Raw genomic sequence first — 16,725 nt, forward strand, 5'->3', positions numbered from 1 at the left:
CAGTAACCTACTCGCTATTGTGCTGCCAGTAATTTACTGTATTTTTTTTTACAGTGTAGCCAAGATCCACCCCATTTCTCCTTCACCCAAATCCAGACAGCTGATGTTCTGAGAGAGCTGCAAAATCTGGACCCCTACAAATCAGCAGGGCAAGACAATCTGGACCCTCTCTTTCTAAAATTATCAGCTGAAATTGTTGCAACCCCTATTACTACCCTGTTCAACCTCTCTTTCATATCGTCTAAGATCCCCAAAGATTGGAAAGCGCTCTTCAAAGGGGGAGACACTCTAGACCCAAACTGTTACAGTCCTGTATCCATCCTGCCCTGCCTTTCTAAAGTCTTTGAAAGCCAAATCAACAAACAGATCACCGACCATTTTGAATCCCACCGTACCTTCTCCGCTATGCAATCTGGTTTCCGAGCTGGTCACGGGTGCACCTCAGCCACGCTCAAGGTCCTAAACGATATCATAACAGCCATCGATAAGAGACAATACTGTGCAGCTGTATTCATCGACCTGGCCAAGGCTTTCGACTCTGTCAATCACCACATTCTTATCGGCAGACTCAACAGCCTTGGTTTCTCAAATGACTGCCTCGCCTGGTTCACCAACTACTTCTCAGACAGAGTTCAGTGTGTCAAATCGGAGGGCGTGTTGTCCAGGAGTCTCTATGGGGGTGCCACAGGGTTCAATTCTCGGGCCGACTCTTTTCCATGTATACATCAATGATGTCGCTCTTGCTGCTGGTGATTCTCTGATCCACCTCTACGCAGTCGACACCATTCTGTATACATCTGGCCCTTCTCTGGACACTGTGTTAACTAACCTTCAGACGAGCTTCAATGTCATACAACTCTCCTTCCGTGGCCTCCAACTGCTCTTAAATGCAAGTAAAACTAAATGCATGCTCTTCAACCAATCGCTGCCCGCACCTGCCCGCCCATCCAGCATCACTACTCTGGACGGTTCTGATTTAGAATATGTGGACAACTACAAATGTCTAGGTGTCTGGTTCGACTGTAAACTCTCCTTCCATACTCACATTAAGCATCTCCAGTCCAAAATTAAATCTAATCTTTTTGCTCCTTTGCACCCAAGTATCTCTACTTGTACATTCATATTTTGCACATCTATCACTCCAGTGTTTAATTCCTAAATTGTAATTATTTCGCCACTATGGCCTATTTATTGCCTACCTCCCTTATCTTACCTCATTTGCACACACTGTATATAGACTTTTTCCTCTATTGTGTTATTGACAGTATGTTTGTTTATTCCACTCTGTATTGTTGTTTGTTTCGCAGTGCTTTGCTTTATCTTGGCCAGGTCGCAGTTGTAAATGAGAACTTGTTCTCAACTAGCCTACATGTTTAAAAAATCTGTGTGTGTTAGCCAAGAGCTGTGTGAGTTAGCCAAGAGCTGTGTGAGTTAGCCAAGAGCTGTGTGAGTTAGCCAAGAGCTGTGTGAGTTAGCCAAGAGCTGGGTGAGTTAGCCAAGAGCTGGGTGAGTTAGCCAAGAGCTGGGTGAGTTAGCCAAGAGCTGGGTGAGTTAGCCAAGAGCTGTGTGAGTTAGCCAAGAGCTGGGTGAGTTAGCCAAGAGCTGTGTGTGTTAGCCAAGAGCTGTGTGTGTTAGCCAAGAGCTGTGTGAGTTAGCCAAGAGCTGTGTGAGTTAGCCAAGAACTGTGTGAGTTAGCCAAGAGCTGCGTGAGTTAGCCAAGAGCTGGGTGAGTTAGCCAAGAGCTGTGTGTGTTAGCCAAGAGCTGTGTGAGTTAGCCAAGAGCTGTGTGAGTTAGCCAAGAGCTGGGTGAGTTAGCCAAGAGCTGTGTGAGTTAGCCAAGAGCTGTGTGAGTTAGCCAAGAGCTGGGTGAGTTAGCCAAGAGCTGTGTGAGTTGGCCAAGAGCTGTGTGAGTTAGCCAAGAGCTGTGTGAGTTAGCCAAGAGCTGTGTGTGTTAGCCAAGATCTGGGTGAGTTAGCCAAGAGCTGTGTGTGTTAGCCAAGAGCTGTGTGAGTTAGCCGAGAGCTGTGTGAGTTAGCCAAGAGCTGTGTGACTTAGCCAAGAGCTGGGTGAGTTAGCCAAGAGCTGTGTGAGTTAGCCAAGAGCTGGGTGAGTTAGCCAAGAGCTGGGTGAGTTATCCAAGAGCTGTGTGAGTTAGCCAAGAGCTGTGTGAGTTAGCCAAGAGCTGGGTGAGTTAGCCAAGAGCTAGGTGAGTTAGCCAAGAGCTGTGTGAGTTAGCCAAGAGCTGTGTGAGTTAGCCAAGAGCTGTGTGAGTTAGCCAAGAGCTGTGTGAGTTAGCCAAGAGCTGTATGTTTTTCTACTGTATATGATTCCAGGCCATCATAGGCCAGGTGTATTCAACTCTTTCCCTACGAGCTCCAGAGACTACTGATTTTCTGTTCCATCGGAGATTTAATTTCACCGACCTGGTCTTCCAGGTCTAAATCAGTCTCTGATTAGAGATGAACATTGGAAAAATGCAGTGGAACTGGCTTTGAAGTCCAGAGTTGTGTCTGAAGGCTCTAGGCTATATGGCTCTGATTAAGAGTATTGCACTACACAAGGAATAGGGTGTCAGAAGTATCCCATTTTGTGTCTGTGCCACGTTGATGCCATTTAGCCTAATATGACTGGCTGGCTGACTGGTTGACAGACTGGCTGATTCATGATAGGCTGCTGAACATAATCCCTGAAATGAAACCCAGCACTACTTGGAACAGAATGGCATTGAAATGGGATAGTTAATAGACATTAATAGATAGTTAATAGAACCACCTCCACAGTCATTTTCATAGGAGCCAGTTTGTCAACGTTGTTAAGACATTCAGACATGGACCTTGCTTATATCAGACATTATATAAGGCTCAGTACCAAAGACTTGACCTTAATTTAACTAGGCAAGTCAGGTAAGAACAATTTCTTATTTACAATGACAGCCTAGCAGGGAACAACTGCCTTGTTCAGGGGCAGAACAACAGATTTTTACCTTGTCAGCTCAGGGATTCGATCCAGCAACCTTTCAGTTACTGGCCCAACGCTCTAACCACTAGACTACCTGCCGCCCAGACTTTACATACATGTTTACGATAACTAGGAGGTCGTACTGTCCAAATCCATGAACACCTCCGGTTCCCAGTCCCAACTCCGATGCTTGTACTGTATATCAAGATTTTAGTGTTAGCTTATTTAGCCTGAAAGTTATTTCCAACTCTTTTCCCTGAGCCCACTACTCAAAACACTTCAAAGCATGTATTCAGTAGAGTCGAGCTGTGCAGGTAGTAACAGGTATTAACACATTTAATGACATTCCTACTTCATAGCAGGAACTTCTGGTCCCCACAAAAATAGTTAAACACACACACACACACACACACACACACACACACACACACACACACACACACACACACACACACACACACACACACACACACACACACACACACACACACACACACACACACACACACACACACACACACACACACACACACACACACACACACACACACCTGGAAAGGAAGAAGTTTTTACCCCCAGAGGAAGGAGGCGTAGGTCCCCCTCATTGTAAGAAGTTGACTATGTTCTTTTCATTAGCCACATTTACACTATTAGGAGAGCCTCATCACAACAACAACAAAACAGTGGGGCCCTTTGGTGAGCTCTCTATGACAAGAGGCAGAAACCAGCGAGAAACCTGGCGAGCGTGAATGCTATTAAACCAGTGGGGGGAGGGAAAGAATCTTCATACATTTTTAACACACTCCACCATGTCGTGGAAATAACAACCAAATAATACAGCCACAGTGTATGTAGTTGGATTTTCAATGCTCTGTTAAAGAACGCCATTTTGCATTGTTTGGTCATCTCACAGCCCGAATGCTGCCGTGTTGTGGGAATAACAACCCAAATAAGATACGCCATTGTGGTATGTACTGATATTCAAACTGTCCTTTTCACTGTGGCCCTGTGTGGCTTAGCAGGTAGAGCATGGCAATTACCACACCAAAGGTAGAGGGTTCGATTGTCACTTGGGGCCACCCATACGGAAAATATATGCACACGTGACTGTAAATTGCTTTGGATGACAGTGTCTGCTAACGAGTATATGTTATATACTGCAATTCATAGCATACAGATTGCTTGATTTGGTTAACTCACAATCTGAATGCTGCCATGTCTTGGTCTGTGTCCAATGGCTCCTGTAGTGTTTTTATGGCTCCATCACACAGGATCCTCCCTGCTGGGACTCATCTCTCACCCCTACAGAGGCCCAATCTGGAGAGAGAGAAGGAGGGAGGGAGAGAGAGAGAGAGAGAAGGAGGGAGGGAGAGAGAGAGAAGGAGGGAGGGAGAGAGAGAGAGAGGAGGGAGAGAGAGAGAGAGAGAAGGAGGGAGGGAGAGAGAGAGAGAGGAGGGAGAGAGAGAGAGAGAAGGAGGGAGGGAGAGAGAGAGAGAGGAGGGAGAGAGAGAGAGAGAAGGAGGGAGGGAGAGAGAGAGAAGGAGGGAGGGAGAGAGAGAGAAGGAGGGAGGGAGAGAGAGTTGCTTGAGGCTGCAGAAAAACATGTTGCTGAAAAACAGACACTCTTCTATAAATGAATGTCAATCATACTATAATCAATTCTAATATTGTATTGCATCACTGCATTCCAGTTTTCCCAGAATGCACTGCATTAACATCCATCCCCTGAGTTGGACAATGTTTCAGACTGAACAAATCAATAATTTATGAAACATACTGTCTCCTTTTGCCTGGGTATTCGGGGCAGGATATAATATTCTGTCTCAAATCTGTTCCCCTCCTCTGAACCCCCATTGCCCTAGCTGTATAGTTCATTAATACAGTGTTGTGTTTCTTGGGCTCTAGATTTCATGTTAGGTAAGAGAGGGCTGTGATGTCAAAAATCTTAGGACTAGGAGGGAGGGGGAGAGAGAGAGAGATCTCAAAAGATGGTCCAGGTATGACATTCATCCAGTCACGCTCACCTCGGTCATCATGAAGTGCTTTGAGAGGCTGATCATGGCCCACTGCAAGGCCAGCATGCCATGCACACTGGACCCACTCCACTTTGCATACCGCTCTAACAGATCAATGGAAGATGCCATTTCCATCGCTAATCAGTCGTAACACATCTGGACAAGAGGAACAGCCATGTGAGAATGTTGTTCATTGACTACAGTTCAGCATTCAACACTATTGTTCCCTCCAAGGTCATCACCAAGATCAGAACCCGGGGTCTGGAGACCATCCTCTGCAACTGGATCCTGGACTTCCTGACTGTGAGGATCGGCAACAACACCTCCTCCACACTGACTCTTAACACAGGGGCCCCCCAGGGGTGTGTACTCAGTCCTCTTCTGTACTTCCTGTTCACCCACGACTGCATGGCTTTGCACGACAGCAACTCCATCATAAAGTTTGCAGACGACACCACGGTTGTAGGCCTGATAACCAACAACAATGAGTCAGCCTATAGGGAGGAGGGATTTGTGCTATCTGACCTGAACTGCCTGGTGAAACTCGCAGGGCCACAGCAATCATTCGTAGCCAGTTTCAAGATCCCCCAGTTACTAGAACAGTTTTGGTTAAAATTCAGAAACTGCTAAGATTCAGCCCTGTTTATCAGACTCAGAGCATACACCCTTTACGGAAGAATTCAAGGTAGTTACAGTACAGTATTACAACTACGACATACACGTTTGGTTAAGCAGTTTTGCCACCCTCAAGTCAGCGGCTAGTAGTTTCCTGGACGAAGACAACGTCTGGACTGGGGCATGAAAATGGCTAGTAATGTTAAGATTGGGCCAAACCGGAGTGGGCGAAGTCCAACACCTCCCCAGCACCATCACGCTGGGAAACAACAGAGGCTCCGTCCACTACTACAAGCTTTCTCTGCCCTTAACTTTGTTCTGAAAATCTCCAAAACAAAGGTCATGTGGTTTGGAAAGAAGAATGCCCCTCTCCCCATCAGTGTGATTACTACCTCTGAGGGTTTAGAGCTTGAGGTAGTCACCTCATACAAGTACTTGGGAGTATGGCTAGACGGTACACTGTCCTTCTCTCAGCACACATCAAAGCTGCAGGCTAAGGTTAAATCTAGACTTGGTTTCCTCTATTGTAATCACTCCTCTTTCATCCCAACTGCCAAACTAACCCTGATTCAGATGACCATCCTACCCATGCTAGATTACAGAGATATAATTTATAGATCGGCAGGTAAGGGTGCTCTCGAGCGGCTAGATGTTCTTTACAATTTGGCCATCAGTTTTGCCACCAATGCTCCTTATAGTACACATCACTGCACTCTATACTCCTCTGTAAACTGGTCATCTCTGTATATCTGTCGCAAGGCTCACTGGTTGATGCTTATTTATAAAACCCTCTTAGGCCTCAATCCCCCCTATCTGAGATACCTACTGCAGCCCTCATCCTCCACATACAACACCCGTTCTGCCAGTCACATTCTGTTAAAGGTCCCCAAAGCACACACATCCCTGGGTTTCTCCCCTTTTCAGTTCGCTACGTCTAGCGACTGGAACAGGCTGCAACAAACACTCAAACTGAACAGCTTTATCTCAATCTCTTCATTCAAAGACTCAATCATGGACACTCTTACTGACAGTTCTGGCTGCTTCGCGTGATGTATTGTTGTCTCTACCTTCTTGCCCTTTGTGCTGTTGTCTGTGCCCAATAATGTTTGTACTATGTTTTGTGCTGCTAACATGTTGTGCTGCTGCCATGTTGTGTTGCTACCATGCTGTGTTGTCATGTGTTGCTGTCATGCTATGTTTTGTCTTAGGTCTCTCTTTATGTAGTGTTGTGGTGTCTCTCTTGTCGTGATGTGTGTTTTGTCCTATAATTTAACTTAATTTTTAATCCCAGCCTCCGTCCCCGCAGGAGGCCTTTTGCCTTTTGGTAGGCCGTCATTGTAAATAAGAATTTGTTCAATTGACTTCTCCTTTTTTCTCAATTTCCGCCTGATTGGCGTGCCCAAAGTAAACTGCCTGTTATTCAGGCCCAGAAGCCAGGATATGCATATAATTGGTAACATTTGATAGAAAACACTTTGAAGTTTGTAGAAATGTTTAAATAATGTATGAGACTATAACACAATGGATATGGTAGGAGAAAATCCAAATAAAAAACAACCATACATTTTTATTTTTTGAGATCCTATGCTCTTACAATGGAAAGCTATGGGGCAAATGCAATTCCAGCTCCCAGATTGCAATTCCTATGGCTTCCACTAGATGTCAATAGTCTTACTTCAAGGTTTCATGCTTGTTTCTTCCCAAATTAGGAAGAATGTTGAGTTTTAGTACTGGGAGTCAGAGTTGGAAGTCAGTCTGTGCTGACCTGCTAATTTTGCTTTCCTATTAAACATACTTCTTTCCGTATTAAATGTTATAGTTTAATTACATTTCAGGGTACCTGAGGATTTGATAGAAACATATTTTGACTTGTTTTAACAAAGTTTAGCGATAGCTTTTTGGATTCCTTTCTCTGCATGTTGAACGAGTGGATTACTCAAATCGATGGCGCCAACTAAACAGACTTTTTGGGATATAAAAGAAGGATTTTATCTAACAAAACAACCATGCATGTTGTAGCTGGGAACCTTTGGATTGCAAATCAGAGGAAGATTTTCAAAAAGTAAGTGAATATTTTAATCGCTGTTTGTGATTTTATGAAGCCTGTGCTGGTTGAAAAATATTTTGATGTGGGGCGCCGTCCTCAAACAATCGCATGGCATGCTTCCGCTGTAAAGCCTATTGTAAATCGGACAATGCAGTTAGATGAACAAGACTTTAAGCTTTTAACCGATATAAGACACTTGTATGTACCTAAATGTTTAATATCCATAATTGTTACGATTATTTATTTGAATTGCGCGCCCTCCAATTTCACCGAAAGTTGTCGACAGGTGTCCCGCTGGCGGGAAGCCTAGCCCTAAGAAGTTCTGACTTGTCTAGTTAAATAAAGGTTAAATAAATAAATAAATAAAATACTATGGCATGCCCAAACTGTGCAGAAACTTCAAACAACTGGGCCATCTGGCCGTTGCCTGCACAGCCATCATCTGCAAGGTATGTATAGACAACCATTCCACCTCAGACTATACCTCCACACGCCCCTGCAACCTGTGTGGGAAAGGGGACCATTTCTTCAGAACCTGCTCTAGTTCCTACGCCGGCAGGGCAAGGGCCAAGGCCACCAACCCAAATCCCAACCCCCTCCACCCTCTCCACCAGACAATAACATCAAAGACACAGACCTTTCTACAGGCACAACCCAAGATGTCTCAGAAACAGCCCCCCCCCCCCCCACGCCGGGTCCTCCACCTTTGCACCCCCCAACAAATCCCTTGCTTACCACCTCCACCCCGTCCAAACCCCTGGTCAAATGCGAGCCGGTTTTGAGAGAGCTTACACAACTCCAGTTCTTAGATGACGATGGCGACCCAAACTGGACAAACATTTCCAAACGGACAAGATCAGACAAACAACAGACCAACAAGAGACCAGACAAACAACAGACCAACAAGAGACCAGACCAGACAAACAACAGACCAACAAGAGACCAGACCAGACAAACAAGAGACCAACAAGAGACCAGACCAGACAAACAACAGACCAACAAGAAACAAGACCAGACAAACAACAGACCAACAAGAGACCAGACCAGACAAACAACAGTCCAACAAGAGACAAGACCAGACAAACAACAGACCAACAAGAGACCAGACCAGACAAACAACAGACCAACAAGAGACCAGACCAGAAGACCACCCCAGAACCCAAACCCTGATGCCAGCCAGCCTCAGTCCAGACCCCTCGGACCCTCTGAACCGCCTTCACCCCTCCCAGCATCCCCCATTCCATCACCAAGATAGTACAGTACATGGTTTCAACAGGCAGTCAATGGAGAGGCACGTCAAGACCTGTGAAGAGCCATTAACCCCTCAACACAAATGACCCGCTAGAGGCCCTCATCCAAATATGTAATGAATCAATCAGACCTGAACCCCCCCCCCCCAATAACCCATCATCATGACCCTGACAACACTCCGAACAGAAAGATTTTCCCCAGATGGGTATTCAAGGTGGACTCCCCACTACAAAATCCATCTATAGATGGAATGTGGTACCTATAGAAAGCTTCCCCCAGGTGGATCTGGGCCCTGTTTGCTCCCTCTGTCTTCCAGCCTCCGGCGTCCAGCCTTGCCGTCACATCGCTCCTCCTCCAACACCAGCCCAGGCCGATGGACATACCCTCCACCACCCCCACACCACTACTCCCTCTCCATCTCTTACCCCCTTCTTCCCCCAACTCTTATCCCTCTCACAGAACCAGACCAGAAGAAGGAACCATTCATCACCACACCAGAAGGCACGGAGGAAGGACCAAGGCTCTAGACCTACACCTGGAGCGAGCAGGCCACAGGAAAGTACCATCACTGACCTCCAGGTCTTGTGCTTCCAGGTGTGTTTGCTCGCTCCTCAGGTCGTCCTTCCTCCCCTTTGCAGATCCAACACCAGTCTCGGGTCCAGCCTCAGCCCCAGCACCAGAACACCTGAAGAGGCACGGAGGAGGGACCAAAGATCACAACTTCACCTGGAGCAAGCAGACAACAGGGAAGTACCAACATTGACCTCTGGGTCTAGGGCTCCCTTGTGTGTCTGCTTGCTCCTCAGGTTGTCCTTCCTCCCCTCTACAGACCCAGCACCTGTAACAGCCCCAGTTCCGGTTTCTGGCTCCCGGCTCCTGTTTTTTTCCCCTGGTCCCTCAGCACCAGACCCAGCACAAACCCTTGGCCTCCAGTCCCGGTCCCAGCATGACTTCCAGTCCCGGCCCCAACACCAGTACCAACCCAGGTTTTCATGGTCCCAGACACAGCACCAACCAACCACAACTGTCACCGCTTTTCAGCAACTGCCAGCACAAACCCCACCACTTCCCCTCCCCCAACACAAAGACACATACATTGTGGACTAATTGAATTTACTGAATTTACTTTTTTTGATTGATTGATTGCTTTTGTTTCTTTTTAAAAATGTTGTTTGATCGGTTGACCTTTTGGTTTGCTTAATTTGAATTGATTCCGTATTGTTTTAATTGTTTATTATTTGGAATTTGGAATTTGAACTTGTTGAACATTTTAAACTGTAATGAATTTGTGAAAAAACTATTAAAGGGAGGAGGTAAGTGAACTGGCATTGTGGTATCATGACTTCAGGAAGCAGAGGATGGAACATGACCCAATCCACATCAACGGTACTGCAGTAGAGAGAGTCAGCAATTTAAAAAAAAATTGGCTTCCACATCACAGAGGACATGGATCAACAACACCACCACTCTGGTCAAGAGGGCACAACAGCGCCTTTACGTCCTAAGGCGGCTGAACAAATTTGGCATGCCGCCCCGGGTCCTCTCCAAATACTACCGATGCGCCATCGAGAGCGTCCTAACAAGTTGCATCACGGCCTGGTATGGGAATTGCTACATCTACGACCGTAAGGCACTCCAGCGGGTGGTGAAGACGGCCCCGTACACCACTGGGACCGTGCTCCCAGCCATCTACTCGAAACAGTGTCTGAGGAAGTCCCACGGTATCATCAAGGACCCCACACACCCCAGCCATGAGATGTTCTCTCCCTTATTGTCGTGCAGACGGTATCGGAGCATGAGGTCTGATATAAACAGGCTCAGAGGAAAACGTTTCCATCTATAACCAATCAGACTGCTGAACACTTGAACTGGACGGACCACGTGCTTTGATCCCGTTCCTCTTTTGTTCTCTAACGCTCCTGTATTGTTCTTCAAGCAAGGGGGAGGCCGATGACATCACAAATCCCCATGAGACCAACTCTTTGAATGCCCTACACCTTGAAGTTTGCAGTCGTGTAAAAAAAAAAAAAGCCCTATTTTGCTCAAAACTGATTTTGTTTTACCCTATAGTGTATACTTTACTATATTTATTCTGGCTTTCAACAGTAAAACTAATACAAAAAAAATCCATAGTGGACTTCTTTGAGCTTTACACAGTTGCTGTACTAGGACACAAACAGAAAGAGCTTGACCATTGTGTAACAAAACCAGTCACTCACACGGTCCCACAGACCATGACCTAAAAGTTTCATCATAGGAACCTGTAACCTAGGGAACTTTAGCCTACTATAAAAAATAACACTTACACGTAATATCCTATTTTCTAAGTAAGGACCCAATATGCATAACCTTTTTAACTCTAATATCCATTCATTTCAATATATCCATTTCTCTCTTGTATTCCTACTGTTTAGGAGAGCGAGGTCAGAATAACCTTGTAATTTCAAGCTAAAGCATATCAAAATGAAATCGACAAACTGTACAGACTGTACAGCCAATGTCCCAAGTACCTAACGGAACAGAGCACAACCCTACCCGGTGACATTTGTCCTTCCGCCAAACTGCCTGTGCACTACTTCTCCCTCTCCACAACCTTTTTTGCACGTCGTCTCACAATGACCATTGCATTTCCGAAATAATCACACTGGCATAATCTTTGGGCATAATCAGAGCAACTACAACAAATCATTGTCTCATATATTTTGAGACACTATATCGAACTGGTTTTAAGTGTCCGTTTCTTTGCTATGAAATTGAGTGGAATGTATTTACTACTGTCAAAGTACATACATTAATGTTCCGTAGCTATCTCAACAACCTTCAACATTATGATACTTGTGGTCCCAATACACATGAAACGCTAACCACTACCGTAAATAAACCCTTGCTATAGACTGACTTGCTAAACAGCCAATCGGAATGCAAGATGAAGTAGTTCACGAATGACGAAGGCCGAGTTTGGCCAATGGAAAACCGTTATTGAGTGTCGACCTCTGAGCACCTCATCACCGCCTATTTTGTGTCCGTGGCGGAGTACTACCTATATAAACAAGACATTCCGAACTTTAAAGCGCAGTTGAAAAACTTCCAGACAAAACACAAATTGACGTCCACATAACATGACTGGGATAATATGTAGTCATACTGCAGCAGAACAATTTGTTCAACAAGGAAGTAGCTAACGATCTCCATTTAGTTAGCTGAAAAGCGTATTGACAACGTTATTTTGCTACAGTAGCTAACTAACGTTAAGTCATTCGTCATCGAAGCTGTCCAGTGCAACGACCTGCTGTGAATATATATGTAACTGTAACGTTAGTTACCTACATGTAAGTATAATTCTCTTCATTAGCTATTTCAATATAAGTCGTTAGCGAGGTATCTAGTTATTAAGATATATTGCTGTTCAAATCCCTAGAGACAAGCTAACTTGTGATATAACCGCTTTCTCCGTCTTGAGTTGGGTGTAACGTTAGGTTGGCTAACGTTAGCTAGCTAGCACAGATAATTAGTATTAATAACGTTAGCTAGCTAGTTAATATAGCTGACGATTGGGATATCTAGCCAGCTATCTAGAAAGTTAAATCAAACTATTTTGAGCTAACAACCAGAAACATATTTTTTTGTTAGCTTGGTGGTCATTGAATAACAGTGAAGGATAGGCGCACATTTGGGGCAAGCCAAGCGTCTAACGTTAAATTCCACGTCCGATGAGCTTTCATTAACAGGTTAAAACTATACCGTGACGTAAGCATAGCTGCTGTTTACAATACTAAATTTCCTTCACATCATGGGTGCGTAGCTAGCTAACGTTAGCTACATTACTGATTGATGGATTCAATTGAACCGTGGCAAGCTGTAGGATTTGGATTGGACGTTTGATCATCTCATATATAACTAGCTAATGTTAACCGTCATTTCTAAAAGAGAAAGGCATCTATGACCGTGAATAGAAATTCAATGAGGATTATGTAACAACAAGGCTTCTCTTTGCTAATTCAGCTCACCAGCTGCTCTCTAACAATACATTATTCTCTAGCCAGTGGTGGTTCACGGACACGGTTTCTTCTGTTACCACCACTAGACAACATGATTCTTTCATCTCATCATATCAAATGAATTAGGGACGTGTGTGTCATCGCGCAAAAAGATTCTATATCATGTGAGGATACAATGTATCGGATCATTGGCTAATTACATTGTTACTTTAATTGCGTTAAAAACGCGATGAGCCACCACTGTCCAGAGGTCAACTACGCTTGCTTTTAGCTGTCACAAATACTAGAAGACTGCTAGGGAACCCACAGCGCTGACTCTGTGTCTGAATGTTTAGGCCTTATTTATAGCTAGTGATATTGTACACCCTGCCTGGTGGACACAGCAATGCACTGTACTGGGAAGTGAATGGCAGAGCACATTTAGTACTATACTGTAAATGCAATCAGGCTTATGAAGCAAACATGTTTTACAACGGTGAGCTAAAATGATTATTATCATGATAATATATTCTATTAAGCAGATGCTTTTATCCAAAGCGACTTGGAGTCGTCATGCGTGCATACATTGATCATATTACTTATATGAACGTACAGTTGTTGTACTATGGGATGGTAGGTTTAGCAATAATGCCCAAGGGGGTGTGGTATATGGACATTTTATACCACGCCTAAGAGCTGTTCTTATGTATGAAGCAGAGAGCCTGTATACAATCCTTAGCCATGGTATATGGCCATTTATACTATGCCTAAGGGCTGCTCTTATGCATGAAGCAGAGAGCCTGTATACAGTCCTTAGCCATGGTATATTGGCCATATGCCACAAACCCATGAGGTTATTTATTGCTATTATAAACTGGTTACCAACATATATATATCTCTATATCTATATCTATCAGTAAAGAGGTAGTTTTGCTTCATACCAGTGGTATATTCTGATATTTACATGGCTGAAATGTCAGCATCCAGGACCCAAACTACCCAGTTTATAATTAGCCATATAGCATTGTTATCATGTTTTTGTTAATTTATCTCTCCTCCTCTTCTTCCAGGCTTAGGAACCTTATCCTGTGAACGGAAGGTTATCGTTTCAGCAACTACCACTTACTCTGTCCCTCTGTTTGGCCCAAACGTCTTATCACTGCAACGCTCAGGAATAGCCACCCACGTAATAACCGGGAAGCAGCTATGCAGCTTGAAATCCAAGTAGCACTTAACTTTATTATTTCCTATTTGTACAACAAACTCCCCAGACGGCGTGTGAACATCTTCGGGGAGGAGCTCGAGAGGCAGCTGAAGAAGAAGTACGAGGGCCACTGGTACACGGATAAGCCATACAAGGGCTCTGGGTACAGGTGCCTCCACGTAGGGGAGAAGGTGGACCCTGTGGTGGAGCAGGCAGCCAAGGAGAGTGGCCTGGACTTGGACGACGTCCGGGATAATCTCCCTCAGGACCTAAGTGTGTGGATTGACCCCTTCGAGGTGTCCTACCAGCTTGGCGAGAAGGGGCAGGTCAAGGTGCTGTACGTGGATGATGACAATGAGAACAACGGGTCCGAGTTGGACAAGGAGGTCAAGAACAGCTTCAACCCAGAGGCCCAGGTCTTCATGCCCATCAGTGACTCTATCGGGACCTCTTCTGAGTCCAGCTCTCCTTCACCCCCCTTCGGGCAATCTGCGGTCATTAGCCCCTCCTTCATGCCGCGCTCCACCTATCCTATAACCTTCACCACCGCCACCTTCGCCGCCACCAAGTTTGGCTCCACCAAGATGAAGGTCTCCGGCCGCAACAACAACAACAATGGTAATGGCAACAAGGTGGCCTGCACCTCCCCAACCAACGACCTGGGGCTGAATGTGAACACCCTAATGAAGCAGAAAGCCGTTTCCACCTCTATGTACTCTCTGTATAGCCTGGGCCAGCAGCAGAATGCCTCTGCACTCTCTCCTAATGCTAAGGAGTTTGTGTTCCCCAGCCTCCAGGGTCAGGGGAGCTCCGGTGGCGTGTTCCCCAGCCTCCAGGGTCAGGGGAGCTCCGGTGGCGTGTTCCCCGGCCTCCAGGGTCAGGGGAGCTCCGGTGGCGTGTTCCCCGGCCTCCAGGGTCAGGGGAGCTCCGGTGGCGTGTTCCCCAGCCTCCAGGGTCACGGGAGCTCTGGTGGCGTGTTCCCCAGCCTCCAGGGTCAGGGGAGCTCCGGTGGCGTGTTCCCCAGCGAGGGCTCTCTCAGCCTCAACTCGCTGCAGTACAACAATGCCTTTGATGTGTTTGCGGCCTACGGAGATCTCAACGACAAGTCCCTCAATGATGGGCTGAACTTCAACCTCAGCAACATGCAGTATTCCAAGCAGCAATTCCAGTCGGTCATGGCTAACTAAACCTGACGCTAGGACTTGAAGATGTTATTTCTTAATGACGACGGTTGCTTGAAGGGAAGCATTAAGAACAACTGGACTTTCAAGGAACCTCTTGAGGATCTTTCTATCTAGTTAAGAGAGCAGCATGTGTCTAGGGGTGCTTTTTCTCTGCCCCTATTGAGTTCGTTTTTTTTTTACAGATAGTTTGTTGTACGAACATGTCCAAGCTTGACTACTTAAATTCAACATGCATATAGTTGTTTCTATTTTTTTGTTGTATTTTTTTTGTTGTTGCCAACCCTAGCACAAAATATATTTTTGTACAATGTTCGAAGTACAAAAAAATACTCCATTAACATGGATAAAATAAAAATGTTTCTGTCCTCTTACAGTGTATTACATGTGTTAGGACATGGTGGATTTGTATGACTTTGCACTACTAAATGGGGTTACTTGGTCTTTTTCTACTTGTATAATTTAATTTAGTACAGAGTTTAAGATATCAGAGTATATATTGTTTCTATGGCATTTATATCTTTTTACTACTCCAGTGACGGCTGCAGCAGCTCTTGTTGTATTTTTTTTATTGGTATCTTCATTTTATTTTTTGGGGGTAAAGAATTGTCTTTAAAATCCATCACATATTCTAAAGATTACGTACAGAGTATTCCTTCCTGGTGGAATTTCATGTACAACAAGAGTTGTATTTTCTCTTTAAGAGTTAAAAGATTTTGCTATATTATGTACAAAAAATGTAAATTGTATACATTTTAATTTTGTACCTACATTGTGTAATACTTGATTAAAAATACGGTATAACAAAGTATTTTGATTCCGTGTCTTAGATGTCAAGAGGGACTGGAATAGTTTATTGTTTTGTATTAAAAATGCTTAAATTATGTTTCTCTTTTTACATTTTATTTTATATTTGCACCATGGTCTTTTTAATAAATTAAACTACAGTCAAAACATGATTTGTGGACATTGGATTTATTGATAAGGACAGGCATTATGCTTGCATTTGTTAGGCCCAGAATCTGTCATCTTACTAATAACTCATTACTATAACTACATTTGGTATGTGATGCATTGGAAAGTAATGGGGCTTTAATGACAGGAATAGACAATTAATTTAGGACCAAGGCAAGGCCTGACTCCTCGCTGTTCCGGGGATCGTGTTGATGCGTTTCATTATAATAGACCATCAGTAAGACTGCTCAATGCACATCCACCTTCTGAATGAACCAACCTTGGCTGTTGGGCAATCCTTGGCCCTGGATGGATAAAGAAGCAAGCTGTGAAAGTGTAGCACTATATACATGTCATGTTTATAGTCTTGTGCCCAAAGGGCAGGTTAAGATAATACACCAAGCCAACGGACAGAATGACATGGCAGTTTATTACTGTGACATCACACACAGATAATCTACAATTCATACGACCCCCCCCCCCCCCACCACCACTCCTATGGTGTGCATGTGAACTCCCGATG

General features: G+C 44.8%; 1 protein-coding gene across 1 annotated transcript; it reads left to right on the plus strand.

The window, feature by feature from the left end:
- The first annotated feature begins 11,943 nt into the window (after positions 1-11,943).
- On the plus strand, positions 11,944-16,202 carry LOC129815170 (protein Tob1-like). Its single transcript, XM_055868700.1, has 2 exons — positions 11,944-12,215; positions 13,934-16,202. The coding sequence occupies exon 2, from the start codon at positions 14,070-14,072 to the stop codon at positions 15,252-15,254; it is 1,185 nt and encodes a 394-aa protein (XP_055724675.1). The 5' UTR covers positions 11,944-12,215; positions 13,934-14,069; the 3' UTR covers positions 15,255-16,202.
- Positions 16,203-16,725: the final 523 nt, after the last annotated feature.

This window comes from Salvelinus fontinalis, chromosome 1, assembly GCF_029448725.1.
Source record: "Salvelinus fontinalis isolate EN_2023a chromosome 1, ASM2944872v1, whole genome shotgun sequence".
NCBI lineage: Eukaryota > Metazoa > Chordata > Actinopteri > Salmoniformes > Salmonidae > Salvelinus > Salvelinus fontinalis.

Bases quoted from the DNA above. Each gene is read 5' to 3' on its own strand.
- LOC129815170 (XM_055868700.1), top strand. From the start codon at position 14,070: ATGCAGCTTGAAATCCAAGTAGCACTTAACTTTATTATTTCCTATTTG.